Genomic DNA, 15,837 nt, shown 5'->3' on the forward strand with positions numbered 1-15,837 from the left:
TGGAGAGGTTCTTCTATGTGTTATAAATGTACCTTTGGTTATAAAATTATAATTTTTAATTTGTAGATTTACAAATTTGCATTTATTTTTTATGGTAAGACTTATAATGCACAAAGTATTGATACTGTTGCTATATTTGACTTGACAAACTAAAAATTTTAAATTTTTTAAAATAAATGCAAATTATTTAATTGGATTTTCGTTGTTGTTAAATAATTTAAAAAATTTTTTTTTTTCATATTCCAACGGGGATATGGATATCTAATATCGTAAAATGATTGTATTTTTTAGATCATTTTAAGACCTAATATAATTGTTGATTTCGTTATATAGCAATTGAAAATATATTATGTAGGTTGTAAATTTTTATTTATAGTGGTTTGCATATCATGAAAATTGAAAGATAATAAAAATATAAGAAGGTCATAAATTCGAATTATAATAAGATTTTCATGTTACTCCAAAGTATTTTTTAATGAAAAATTAAATATACCCCGATATACTTACACATAACCAATATGCATTATAATCCTAAAACATAGATAGGGTAGTTTATTCCAGTATGAAATTTAACTTAAAAATTGCACATCGAATGAATTGTACACTAATAATTTAGAATATTTTGACTTGAGAAAAACCTTATTGAAAACACAATTTGAAAAAATCTATATTAATAATTAGAAACCAGTTAATATAGAAAATATACCTAATACCCAAATAGTTATTCTACTATTTATACAAAACATTCTTAACATTATTACATCATTTCTATAAAACAGAATGTGTCAACTCTATATATTTTACCTACCCACATATACATAACTCTCTATTTATTGTAATAAATTTCAATACAATTGTAGTTAATCTTTTGTAATATGCAAAAAAAAAAATTTCCTTAATAAAATTTTCATCACTTTTTTCTTATATATAATAATAATTATGTGTGTGACTATTATATCAGTATATTTTGTATAATAAAATTCGACAATCGCTTTGATTTTCATCGATATCCATGTTTACTAAAAATATAGTTAAATTAAAAGAGTTAAAATTCTAAATTAAAAATTTAATTAGATTGAATTTTTAGCACATTTGCAAGAATATAAAAAAAAAACAAGAGTGTTTTATAGTTTCACGTCTGTCCATTCATCCGTTTGTTAGCGTGATTATTTTACAAGACTTCTACATATTGTAATGATAAGGTTTGTTTATTTCGTTCGGCAAAAATTTTTTTGCAACGTCTGTTCCGTACTGTACTGTAAGTTATCGCCTTTGTCAAAATTGGTAAAATTTCAATTGTCAATTGCTTTAATTCCCAAAAGTGCAAGCTATTTCAAATTTTTATAATAGCAAAACGAAAACAATAAACGCCCTGTCTTAAAAATATACAATTATTAAATTTAAATTGAGGTTCAATTCTGCGAATTCGACCATGATATTAAAGCTGTTTTCTAATTTTTTAACTAGTTTTTTTTTCTCCGAAAAGTATGCAAAAATAATTTTTTTCGCGCAGCCAGATACAGTTATAATAAAATATTAAAAAACTTATTTGATACTTTACAAGGCAGCGGTTTTGTCCAGATTCATTATTTTCCCCTTCTCGAATCTTAAGGTAAATTTCAATCACTTCTCAAAATTTCAATTTTCGGCAATTCGTGCCTCGGAAATTTAATGTCCTTAACAATTGAAAATTAAACTCCTTAACAAGAAATATATAGTTATATAAATATATAGTTTCGAAATACCCAATCACTGATATAATTCTATTAATTTCATCCTAAAAGTATGCAATAACAATTAAGATCATGTTTTTAAAAAACAAAAGCTGTACTAACTTCACTTGTAAATGTGCTAATTTACAAAATTTTAATTTGGTCCGAATTTATTTAATTTTAACTTACCTATATGTACACATTAATATTATGCTGTAATTTGCATTAATGCTAATATAGAATAATAATAATAAACAAATTATCTATAACAGCATAATTAATAATTTATATAGCTATATAAATTATTAATTATTATTAACTATGTAGAGAAATGTTATTTTTTTTTTTTTTTATAATATAAGAGTTTTTAAAAATAAAACTCTATATTATATTAAAGGAAAATTCTATAACTATTTTCTTAATATATTTTTATTTCTATAGAAATTTTCAAATTCTAATAATAATTTCTGTGTTATTGTGTGTGTTCTATATGTTCTTGTATATTTATTTGTTTGTATTATTATTATTTCACTATCTAATTATTATATTATTATAATTTTCAAAATTTTTATTATTCTAATTATGCTTAAATTATTATTATATTTTAGAAAATACTAAAAACTTATGTATTTAATTAATATTTTATTTTATTATATTCTATGGTGTTTGTGTTTTGTTGTCTTTTTTAATATATCATGTTCTATATACACTATATATATGTTATTTATAAAAATATAACAAAATTGTTTTTACTATTATATTATTAATAATTATAATATTATATAATATATGCATAAAATGTGTACGCTTTAAAAATATTATAATATAAAAATATTAAATATAAAATAATTATTAAATAAATATTTATTCTGTATCCAATTTTTGAAGGATCTATCCAATTTTAGTAATTCAAGCAATTTCTAATATAATAATGCTTTGAATTTAAAAAAAAATCAACATTCAATATAACAGATATATATGAGTGTGGTTCCTAACTAATACTGTAGGTATACATATATATAAAATTACTATAATTTTTTCCATGCAAGTTTCACTCGATCTTCAGGATTAGATTCAATTACCATATTCAATACTTTTAATATTATTACCCTATTACTAAATGCCTATACTATTTCTAATACCTATCTATATAAAACAAACTGTAAATAAAAATTTCTAAAATCATTTCTGTTAAAAGCTTTTTAAAATCATTATTGAAAATACTATCTAGAGTCTTTATTAGTACAAAAGATCATAATATTGAATAAAATGCTTTATGCTAATTAATATTTGCTTATATTTTCTTTATGCCATATAAAGTAGTATAAAACATGCACTTTATATTTTAATAATTGCAATATTTGCATAATATTGAAAAAAACTCATATAATATATATTATTAACTCTATATACCACACTCTATATTAAAGAATTATATATTTTCTAATATTCTAATTACAGTACTTATAAACTATATTTGGTATTTTTAAAAAATTAAGAAGATGAACGAAATTAATGCAATAAATTAATTTAAAATATGAATGTTTTATTAATTTTAAATTGTTATTTATATTTTATATTTAATATATTCGTAGAATTAAAACTAACATAATATATACATATATATATATGTTAAATTATTCTAATACTATTATATTATTATAACAATTATCTTAATGTATAATTAAATTATTTTCAAATAATTAACAATATAGCATTTAGTTATAGAATTATGGCAGAAAGTTCAAATTTGAATTTTTGTACAATGAAACACTTACTTCATTTTCGAAAATTTTAATTTTGATTTCGAAATTTTAATTGCGGTATTTTCGAATTACTATTATATCAGTATAAATCAATTCAAATTTGAACTTGCAAAAATAAGAAATTTAATTTAAAAAAAAAAAAGAAATTTATTTTGAAATAATATTAATTAATTTTATTTATTCTTAATTATTTTTTATTTCCACAATACAAAAAAAAAATACATAGGTTAGATCAAATACTTGGTAAACAAGGATCAAAAGCAAAAGACGTTTATGCATCAAAAATTAGTTTAGCGTCCCGGGTAGTTAAAGTGGAAAGACAAGTAAGTATCCTAATTATATTCTGGAATTTTAAACTGGGATTTAAAATTAGACAAATTACTCATCAAACACAATTTACAAACATATTATTTTGCACATTTTTTAACAATTTCATTTCATTATTATTTATTTTGTATATTGTATAGGTAGCGGATATTGAAGAAAAATTAGACATATTGATTAAGGCGTATATGCAAGACCGTGAAAGGTTTTTATCTCTTCCATTAGTTTCTCAACAAATTCAACATTCCAATTCAAGCAATAATAATAATAATAACAATAATAATAATAATAGTAATAATAATAATCAAAATCCACCAGGTATTGGTGGTATAAATACTGGTACATTAGCTATTAGTGCTACTACTGGTGCAATTACAGCTATAGGTGCTACATCGACAAGTACAAGTGGTGCATTAAAAGTAAGTTTTATAAATATATAAATTAATATTTTTTTCATAATAAAATAATTATTTTTTTTTTTTTTTATTATTAATATATTTTTCAGCCTAAACCTATTTTAATAGATAATAAACAATTTTCGGAGCCGAATTCTCCAATATCGAAAACTTTCGATGAAAACGTCCAATCACGTCCTCCTATGAATCGGGGCTATTCAGATTTAGGAAATCGTATTAAAAAACGTGTTACTTTAAGGTATATATTTATAATTTATTATTAATTATAATTTTATTAAATAGAATATTAATTAAAAAATATAGTTAGTTCTCAATTTATTGCTATTATATTTTTTTTTATAATATCGTATATATTTTGTATTTTTCTCATTTATTATATAATTTAACATTGTATGCTATATAATTTATTTATTTTTATAAAAAAACAAAAAAAAAAAAACAGTTCAATACCACCACAGTATGTTGAAACAAATTCCGATCAACCGGATGATGTTGTAATTGTAGTGCCAGATTTAGAAGTAGATCAATTAGAATCAGTTATAGTTGGTGATATTCCTGATAATGACGATGTTCTTGAACAAGATATTGAACCAGGAAGTCCAAAAACTACAACTGAAAGTTCTAGTGAGTTAAAAAAATAATAGTGTTTGAAGATGAAGAAAAAAAAAAATAAATTATAATAAAAAAATAACATGTGTATAAAATATATTTTTATTTTGCTTTGTTTTTTTTTTATTTTTTTTTTGTAATTTAATTTTAATTTTATTATTCTTATTTACAAAATTATAAACCAACTACTATATACCAAAGGTACTGCGGAAAGTATTTTCGAGCACTATAATAATTAAAATAATTTATTAAATTAAAATTTAGGATTTTAGAAATCAATCATTTTATGCAGCCTGGCTGCATTTTAAAATCGAATTTCAAATTTAGAAGTATAATTACTTGCCTTTGTCTCAATTTAAATAAATTATTCAGTACCGCATATTTTGCATAATTCTTCAATTATCTCAAAAATTATAGAATTAATTTCTGTATTTCGTTCAATAACCACCTGCCTTCCAAGCATATAACTTCAATATTTCTCATATATAAATATTGTATAACAAGCATGATTAATAACTTTGGGTGTAATAAGCCAAGACATTTCAATATTTTATATTTTCGAGTTTACACTCATTTATATTATGTATTTTAACATGAGTACTGTTATACGTATAATAATTTATATCAAATAAGACAATTTGCAGTAATAATATGCAGTCATTTTAATAAAAATTGAAAAATTTTGTTATAATTCACATTATACGCACCCATAGATACTAAATTATTTTTACATTTTTGAATAAATTTTTTTTTATATTTTTAAATTTTCACTCCAAAATGGCAAAACATTATATTTTTATTTAAAAAAAGCTCATTTAAGTAAATATTTTTTTATATTCACATTTTGTTTCTCTTCTTTTATTGTAATAAATATTTATGTATAATTATATTTTCTTAAAAATAAATTCTATTATACAATAAATCTTAAAAATACAGTTTATTTAATAATAAGTTCTTTACAAAATTGATTTTTTTCTTTTCTCAAATATATTATTATATATACCTATCTATTACATATATTAAATTTTACATTATATTTTATACTCATATTAACCAAAATTCAATATTATTTCAAACAATAATATTTAAAAAATAATTACAGCTAAACATAATATGTTTAACACCGCATATTGTTGATATTAACAAGAAAAAAAAAATATTAATATTCCTAAAATTTATTAAAAAAAAACAAACATTTTGTTGTTTATTATTTGTTTTTATTTATGTATTTAATATATGTATATTATAATTTTAAATAAATTCTTATATATACAACAATATTTGTTTCGGTATATTCAAAAAAAAAATAAAAAAACAAATAAGTGTATATGTAAATATTCATAACATTATATATGTATAATTAATAAAATATAATATATTTTTATATAATGTTATACAATAATACATAAAATTTATAAATAAACTATAAACTTGTATTAACACAGTATATACGTCCAGTTATATACATTGTATACAACATAAATACAATATGAGATGTCTCTCGTATCTGTTAAACAGTGATTAGGATTTTTCAACAATTTTTGGTAGATATACAAGGAAATTAGATAAACGCCATTACAATTAGGTATAAGAAAATTCATAAATAACTCGATCTCGGGGTACCCGTATTTCTAAAATGATATTTGCCACTTAGTTGCCAGAACTGTACTTGAGCAAAGTACATCCCGCATCGTATCTCTTTCAAATCAACAAGCTTAATTTTAAGCGGTTTCGCCATTTCATTAAAAAATTATCTCTAATGCTGAAAAACGTCTCTGATTCCAATGCTTTTGTATTTGCTCTCGGTGTTCTCATTCCAATACTTTTGTTTCCATTCGTATAAAGTTTGGTAACACCTCCCTTATTGTGACGAATTCCGCCTCAAAGGCGCTTCGTTTTTCCATCTTTCACTATGGAAGACGGAAGGATATCTCTACACCAAGTTTTGTGAAGCCTTTAATCTAAACCCTGTTATTTATAGATTAGATCTCTTCATACAAAATTTTCCCGATCCACCCGTCAGATGTTTTCTTCTATTAGGTTAGCTCAGATGCGAACAAAATGTCAAATTCATTTTTGAGATGTTAATGAAAGCACATGAGAGACAGAGTCAACATTATTCTTCCGGTTCCAATGAGGTTTTGTATGGCTCCCTGAAGCATAAAAGCATTGTAATGCACGGACGATTCTGTTGTCATTCGTTTTGCGAAAAAATCGTTTTTCATAAACTTGAAAAGTATATTAATAGTGATCGTTTTGCATCGCAAGAAATCATCCACGCAAACGTCGTACGCCGTTATGTAGTATACCATTCCAGACCTCTAACTTTTTATTCATGCCGCTAAATAACCTGTGTTGAATTTCATTCTGACATGAAATTAAGACAAATTTATAGTTCATGTTACCACCTATCACTTATTTTTTTTTGTACAATATTAATTTTAAGAAAATTTCATTTTGAGACATCTTGTATATTACGTAATATTATATATATATAGTATATTATATATATTATTGCGTACATATGTATATATGTATAAAAACATATAAATATATATATGTATATTTTCTATTTCCATTTCTTTCATTTCTTTCATTTTGTTTTGGTTTTTTTTTTTTGTTTCTTTATTTATTTTAATTATACTAATATTATTCCAGCATCATGTGATGGGTATTCATCGACAACATCCTTATAGCAACGACAGGATATTCAATGCAATCAACATAATAATTATGTTACAATTTGGGATGGGACCAATTATCAAGCTTATCATTATGAAGATGATCAAACAACGCTTATTTAATATAAATTTTATATATAAAGACTAAAAAAAAAAAAAAAAACAAAAAAGAGAATATAAAAACAAAAAACAAAAAAAAAAAAAACAAATAAAAATTAGTATAAATGTAATATAAAATTAATAATATAAACAAGGAAAAAAAATACCGTAATATTTGATAATAATTTTTTATTATTATTTATTTATTTATTTACTCTTTTTTTTGTTTTTTTTTTCTTCTTTTCTTTTAATGAATTGATTTTAATTAAATAATAACGCACGTACGTTGAAAAGGTATAGCAAATGATTGGTTCCAGGAGGAAATTGTATACATTTTTCTTTTTTTTTGTATTTTCTTCATTTGTTTTTGTTGTTGTATTACACGGTAAATAAAAATGAAAAAATGATTATAAACGAATTAAAGGATTGCATTGAATAAAAGCCATTAAAAAAAATTATTTTATTAAAAAAAAAGATAAAAAAGTAAAAAAAAGATAAAAAAAATAAAAAAGGAAAAAAAATTTAAGTTTTTAAATTACCGTGCAAATATCGTAAATGCAAGTACCGTTAATCGAGAATTACCGATAGATTATAAAACAAACAAATAAAAAAAAAACAAAACCCGAAATATTGAATCGAAACGATAAAAATATTGAAAAAGATTTACGAAAAATTTATTACGAAAAACGTCCTTTTGCTAGTGAGTCCTTTTCTTTTTGTTTTTATAAAACTAACATATTTAAAAGAATATTATAGTTGTTCGTAATTTTTTTTTTTTTTTTTTGTGATAATAACGTTGTTGTTTTTTCTTTTTTTTTTATTCCTTATTGTGTAAAAATAATCAGTAATGCAAATCAATTTACTTATATAATTTTTGTCAACGTGTAATAAATAAATACTTGTATATGCATACATGGGTGTACAAATGTATGTATTTATGTATATGTATAGTAGAGTATTACAATATTTATATAAAATGCAAATTTATCACTTTTATAATAATTGTAATAGGTACACGTGTAACGTATATAGGTGGTATATGCTTATCAAGAATTTTAAAATCAAAAAATCAAATATAAATTTTGTTTTTTATTTAAATTGTTACAGAACTCAATACTGTTTGGAATGCATTTTTTAATAAATAATTTTAATTTTAGAGTTTTAATTTTAGAGTTATGGAATTATTCTTATATGAGAGTCTCTAATTTTAAATTCAAATTTTTTATATAATTTGCTTAAAAATGTTCAAAAAATTTCTTTTTGAAAAATTAAATTCTAATTTAATATTTTTTATAAACAAACACATAATTATGAAAATTTTTTGTAACCGAGCTTTCGATAGAGTTTAACAAATAAATAAATATTAAATTTAAATTAACAGCATGTGTTCCGTTAACTTAAACAAAATGTAATTTAGAAACTAAGGGAATATGAGTTGAAAATAAGAACATTTTGATATGAAAGACTCCGGTACAAAACTTTATTCGACGGCTTTTCGAGTTCGACAAAACATTTTCCAAAAAAAGTTAGTTGTTTTATAAAAAAAACTGACGTAAAAATTTATTTTATATACAAAATTCTTGATAGGTGTGTATTTGTTGCATTCGTATATCAACTTTAATATCTAAATGTTTTTTTGTTATACTTTATAATACTGAAAATTGTGCATTAATAAACTTAAAAACTAAATCAAAACAAATAATAATTAAAATAAAAATAGTAATTTTTTTTCGGATTAAATTTAAAATAAAACTTTAATGACTATAAATATGGTGATATTAATCTTTCTATTTAATATACAAATCTTTTATTCATTTAAATAATATTGCTCTTATGGTCTTAAATTATAGCAGAAATTTCCAAAATGTATAACAGAATTTTACTTTTATGCAAACTATTCCTTCATATTATTGTACAGCTCGTTCAATATATACTATACATATAATATAAAGATGATACAAACAAACTTCAAATAAAAAAATTAAAATATTAAATAAATATAATGCTATATAATTGGATGCTAAATTATTACTTTAAAATAATGATAAACTAATTAAATTAATATTTAGCCGATAAAAATGAAAATAATAAATGCATGCGTTGATGTCCAATTGCACTTAAATCATATATATATATGTATATATCATACGTATATATGATATTTTTTTTTCAATATTAATGAATATCTGTAAGATGCTGTAAATTATGCAAAATACAAAAAACATTAATTATATTAATTATACCTAAACACATCATGTTAATATTAAAATACCAAAAAATATATTTTCGATCAATTTAATTCTTTATAATTTTCAAATATTACCATATTTATTATTTCCATATCACATAAAATGAGAAAAAAGAAAATTATTTTATTGGTTTTATACACTAATGTACATTTTAATATACATTGTAAACTACATTATTATATACAATACCCTTAAACGAGTAGTTATAGGTAGCTTTAATGCATAATGATTATATTATTATGTATAAAAAAAATTATTCAAATTGAATAAAATATTAAATTTTATGTAATTTTTAATTTTAAATTTTGACTTCTTATACATTGTAACACTAGATTCAATTATAATACGTGAAATATTAAATTAACTTATCAATTAAATTACATTTACTCTATTGAAAAATTAAAGTACACACTCTGATGAGGACGTATTAGTACCACAAAAATACACTTACTCTCGGTTACACGTACCAGTCCCACAAAAATACACTTATCATTTTACGGAAACTTTTGGAATCGACATGAGGAGACGTGACGTGACGTGACTTGGCGTGACGTGACTTGTTGTGACGTAACTTGGCGTGGCTTGACGTAACGTGACGTAACGTGACGTAACGTAACGTGAAGTAACGATGTGACGTAACGTGTCGTGACGTGATTTGACGTGACGTGATTGGAAGTGGCGTGACGTGACGTAACGTAACATAACGTAACGTAACATTACAATATGATGTAGTTACTCAATAATAGCGATTCTGCTAGTTCGAAATTGAGAAATATACTATAATTAGAGAGTTTGAGAAAGAAAACGAATTAATCTCTATAATATTGGTGAATAGTTGTCTCAAGGTTTTTTCTTTTCGATAGTTATTCACTCCTTAATTAGTCGCTCAGAGACGATAATATTTTCTCTTTAATACAATAATTCTCTTTAATGTACAACGATCTCTTGTATAATAAGTCAAAAATATTTTATTGCTTTAATTAATTTTTTTTTGTTCCATAACACTTAACAATTTAGAAACACCAATACTTCCAAAATACATAAAAAGTACTTGAATATAATACACAATACATTTTATTTTTGTAAAAATACCCATTATGTAAAACAAAACTTTAATAGCAAATTTTATCTTTTAATTTAACTTACAAATTATTTATTTTTATACATATGTGTTTTCTGTATTATCTCTATCTATTATATATATATTTAATAATATCAATTTGTATAAGACTAAACAAAGAAATTGGATTTTTTATCTTTCCTTTCTTTCAAATACCTACATAACTATTATATGTACATATATAACCTATATATATTATATATAAAATGTTATATATTTAAATATTTTATTGTTTTTGTGTTTAAATCGAACATTTTTTATTTTTATTTTGTATAATTACCTTTTGATTACATTATTAAAATATTTCATTTAAATCAATTCAATTAATTTCAAATTAATAGTAAAACAAAACAATTTTTTTTTTTTTTTGCTATTTTAATGTAGCAATTATAATGGATGAAGAGGTTGAAGATATCGAAGAAGAAGATTTAGATTGTGAAGGTGAAATGGATCCAGAATCACCACCATGGGATATATATGGTGAAGGTGATATTGAAATTGATTGTGATGTTGAAGAATCAACAGAGGATACTGCCTTATTAAGGACAGCATTAAAAACTGAAATAATTGTAACACCAATTAGTCCGGTAAAGAATTATTGTTAAACTTAATTTTCTACCATATATACATACATAAATACATTATACATAGCATATAGCATATAAATTAATATATACAGTAAAAAACATCAATACACAATCATAAAACATATCTAATTGTTTTCGTTTTGAATAATAGAATGTGAGAATATAATTTAAATATTGTTTTTCTATTTTAATATTTTTAAAAAAGAACATTATTTTAATTGTATTCAAATTTCATTTAATTAATTTCAATTGAAATACTCTTAATTATTTATAAATAATTACATTTAATTTTCTATATTGTATTCTTTTCACGTCATAATTATAATTATGCATTATTCATTAAAAAAAAAAAAATTTTTTTTTTATTTTTTAAATTTTTATTTTTTTTTAACAATATGTAAAAATTTTATAAAATTTTTTTATACTTTTATATTTGAAATATATATACGCATAAATTAGTAAATTTTAATTTTATATTTTCATTGTATACCTTACATTGTTATACATGTATTAAATGTGAGTTTTTTTCATTGTGTTTAAAATTTTGCATGTAAAAATTTCAGCTCTTCTAATGCTTTAAAGTTTTTTTTTATTTTTTTGTTTGTTATAATCACTTCATAACCCTGCTATACGAGTAGAAGACCTCGTATGTTAAAAAGTTCTTCCAACATTTTATGTTTGATATTGTTTTTGTTGCCATCCGACACCGTGATCTTTGTCCGTCATCCGACATTTTTTTAGGGCAAAACAATTTTTGTTCAATTAATATATAAACTATATTAATTTTCAAATTGTATTTAGTTTGTATGATTTTTGGTGATCATAATAATAAATTACAGATTATCATCAAAAATTGGTCTTTCAAAAAAATTCTTCCAAACTTCAGTTTTACGGTAAAGTTCATTTAAAATTTTAATTTGTTTAAACTTCTGCTGAACAAGAAATCGGTGTATAATAAAACTGTCAGGTTTGTCGCTTTAAATATCTTTTTATAATTATTTAAATTGTATACATACTTCAGAAGCAAAATGTTATTTCTTAATTAGTTAACAAGTCAACATAATTTAGAGACATTGTTATCAACATTGTTATTAACACTTAAGAAAATTTTAAATTTGTAAACCATTTATGTGTTTGCAGCTATTACAATTAATATTTTTGGTTTCGACCACAAAATATGGAAGATGCATTTTATTTACATTCTGATATAGAAATTAAAACGACAACAATATTTTCCAGAAAAAAAAACAATATTTTACAATTTCTTGTCTCTAATATAAATAATGTGTCTCCTAATCTTCGAATTATGTGCGCAAGATTATTTTCCAAAAATACAAATTGATTTTTTTTATGCAAACGAACTTTTCAAGGAGACCTCTACAGTAACTCTTATAAAATTTTATCGGACCAAATTGAAATTATATATATATAATTGGTAAAATCTATTTGGGAAATATTTTTCAAAATTTATTTTCAAATAAATTCGAGTTTTAATATTTTAATCTTAAATAATTTTACTCTAATATTAAGGTAAGTTGTTCAATGATAGGTACACACTAATTTTTTGGCCATAATAATTATTGTTTAAATGTAAGTACAATTATGAATTTTTTTTACACATTTTGTTTTTGTTTTTGTGAGCACATTATAAAAAATTTTAAAATCAATGCAATTTTCATTCATAAAACTTAAATTTTTTTTTTTTAAGAAAATAATAATACAATTTTATTTTTATCTTTATTTGTTATATTAAAAAATTTCATTATCTTTTTTAAAAATATTTCGTGTATATATAGGTTAGTTCAAGGCAGGATCTTCAAGTTTTGGATAGTGGTGATGGTAAAAATGGTAATAATACTGAAGATGGTAGTAGTTCAAAATCAATGGATCTATTAACACCTGATTCAACTGGAAGACTTTTATCACCATCATCAAGTGATATTTGAGAATTGTGTTTTATTCAGCCTATTCAAATTAAATTGATATTTTTGTTAAATAATTGTTAAATTCATTATATTAATTTATGTTGTTGCCATTATTATTTGCTAATAATTTATTCTAAAAAGTTTCCTAGAAAAAAAATGACAATAAAAATTTAATTTCTCCGATTACTAAAATTATAAAAATATTTTTTTTTCATAATTATGTAAATTGTGGAAAGAAAATATTACGTCTTCTAAGTCTTTTGACTTAGAAGACGTAATATTTTCGTATATCCCGTCGAAGAAGTCGTATATCCCGTATTTCACTTCAAAAGCACAATTATACATATAATTTTTAATAATTACACAATAATTTTTAACACACACAAATATGCAAACTTGAAATTTTCTTTATTAACTTTTACTTTCTTTATTTTCTTTATTAAATATTCATTAATTTACTCTTTTTTCATTCTGTTTATACTTTCTACTCGATTTGTGCTCTCACGTATTATAAAATTTTCTCTATTCTCTTTATTAGTATTTATTTTTTGTCGTAACGTTATCAATATTAATACACAACTATTAATTAGTTACCCAAATTGTGATTATGTGTATGAAAAAAACAAAATTACATTAAATTCGAAATTAAAAATTTTAAAACTCAAAAATAAATTAAAAAATACTCTCAAAATTACTCCAAATTCCAAATTAAAATTAAAACATAAAATTTATTTTAATATTTTTTTTTTAATATAAAAGACATAATTATTATTTTATTAAATTAAATTAATATTTAATTATATTATTGAATTGAAATGAAATTTAGACAAGAGAAAATTATTAAGTCATTTTTTTTTAATATAAAATATATTTAATTTTAAAATTATCTTAATATTATAGTAATATTAAAAAAAAAACAAAAACAAATTTATCATTCAAATTTGTATTAGGCTGAATTAATAATAATATTGTATATATAAATTATGTATTAATAAATTTGTATAAAATATGTCGTTGTAATAAAAAAAAAAATTTAAATAACTAAGAAAATAAAGCATATAGAATTAAATTAAATAGTGAAATTTTTAAATAAAATAAAAAATGATGTATAATAAATGAAATTTAAAATAAAAGGTATTATAAAAAGTATAATTTTAAAGCAAAATATCAATTAATAAATTTAATAATGCAAAATATAAACCTATAAATGAAGGAATTTTATATATATATATAAATAAGAAATTTAATATCAAAATTAATAACATTAATTTTTAAATGAAACAAAAAAACAAACCATATTTATAACTTTTAATACAAAACTCAAACAAACCCTACTACATACACATATAAACCAACCATAAACACAAAATTAATTAACTATATCTATAGTACATAATAAATAATTTATATATAGTAGAAAGTACTTATAGGAATATAATAAAGATATTATACAAAACAGATTTAAATAATAGTAATATGTAAATTTAAAAAAAAAAAAACAAAAAAAATTAAATAAGTAATAATCGAAAATTAAAAATAAATACAAATTAATAATAACAATAATAATAATCATAATTACATAGATTTTATCCAAAATTGTTTAGAATTAATAATTGATAAAAGACCAGATTCTTATTCTTAAGGAAAATTAAAAATTAAATAAAATAAATAATTATTTCTAAAATTTAAAAAATAAACTAGAATTATAAAAATTAATTTTTTTCCCTCAATTTTTTTATCACTTTAATTTTAAATATTAATTAATTAATTAGTTAAAATACAATATATAAAATGTTAAAAAAAAAAAAAAACAAAAAAAAAATTAATCTTAAATTTAATTAAAAATTAAAATAAGCTGTTAAATTTTTTAATATTTAGAAAAAACAACACAAAAAAAAAAGAAAAATACGTATTATTTATTTAAAATTTCACACACACATACTCACACACATTTACTATTCAACAACACTCATAAGCAAAACAAACAAAAAAAAAAAAAACATTAATTAAATTTTTTCCTTTTTCAAAATTTTAAATTAATTTTATTCATTATCAATAAAAAATATTCTTAAATTATTTAATAACTTTTTTAGTATAAAAAAAAAAAAATTATTAATATTAAAAATTATTTTATTATACATATTTCCTTTTTTTATACGACTTTTTATAAATACACTAAAAAAAAATTTCAATTATATTTCATTAAATTACTATTTAAATCCTTACAGCCCCTAAAACTATGCAATGTGATTTGTTAACTATTTTTTATATTTTTTAGATATTTTGGAATTATTTACTTTACAGTAGTTATCTTAATAAATTCATAAAAATGAGTAATTTATTGCTAAT

General features: G+C 20.9%; 1 protein-coding gene across 27 annotated transcripts in view; it reads left to right on the plus strand.

Annotated features, from left to right (window-relative positions):
- LOC129614661 (potassium voltage-gated channel subfamily KQT member 1) overlaps positions 1–13,575 on the plus strand; it is a 134,372-nt gene extending 120,797 nt beyond the window's left edge. For 26 of the 27 annotated variants that reach the window (XM_055529392.1, XM_055529414.1, XM_055529415.1 and 23 more), the window contains 6 exons: positions 3,705–3,801; positions 3,946–4,221; positions 4,308–4,456; positions 4,661–4,842; positions 11,361–11,563; positions 13,360–13,575. In XM_055529392.1, the coding sequence (XP_055385367.1) occupies positions 3,705–3,801; positions 3,946–4,221; positions 4,308–4,456; positions 4,661–4,842; positions 11,361–11,563; positions 13,360–13,509 (1,057 nt within the window). In that variant the 3' untranslated portion in view covers positions 13,510–13,575. Of the gene's footprint in view, positions 1–3,704; positions 3,802–3,945; positions 4,222–4,307; positions 4,457–4,660; positions 4,843–7,485; positions 8,058–11,360; positions 11,564–13,359 lie in introns of those variants that run through there. The other variant, XM_055529407.1, reaches the window with a different exon arrangement.
- Positions 13,576–15,837: the final 2,262 nt, after the last annotated feature.

Source organism: Condylostylus longicornis, unplaced genomic scaffold (genome assembly GCF_029603195.1).
Source record: "Condylostylus longicornis isolate FDR11 unplaced genomic scaffold, ASM2960319v2 ptg000114l, whole genome shotgun sequence".
NCBI lineage: Eukaryota > Metazoa > Arthropoda > Insecta > Diptera > Dolichopodidae > Condylostylus > Condylostylus longicornis.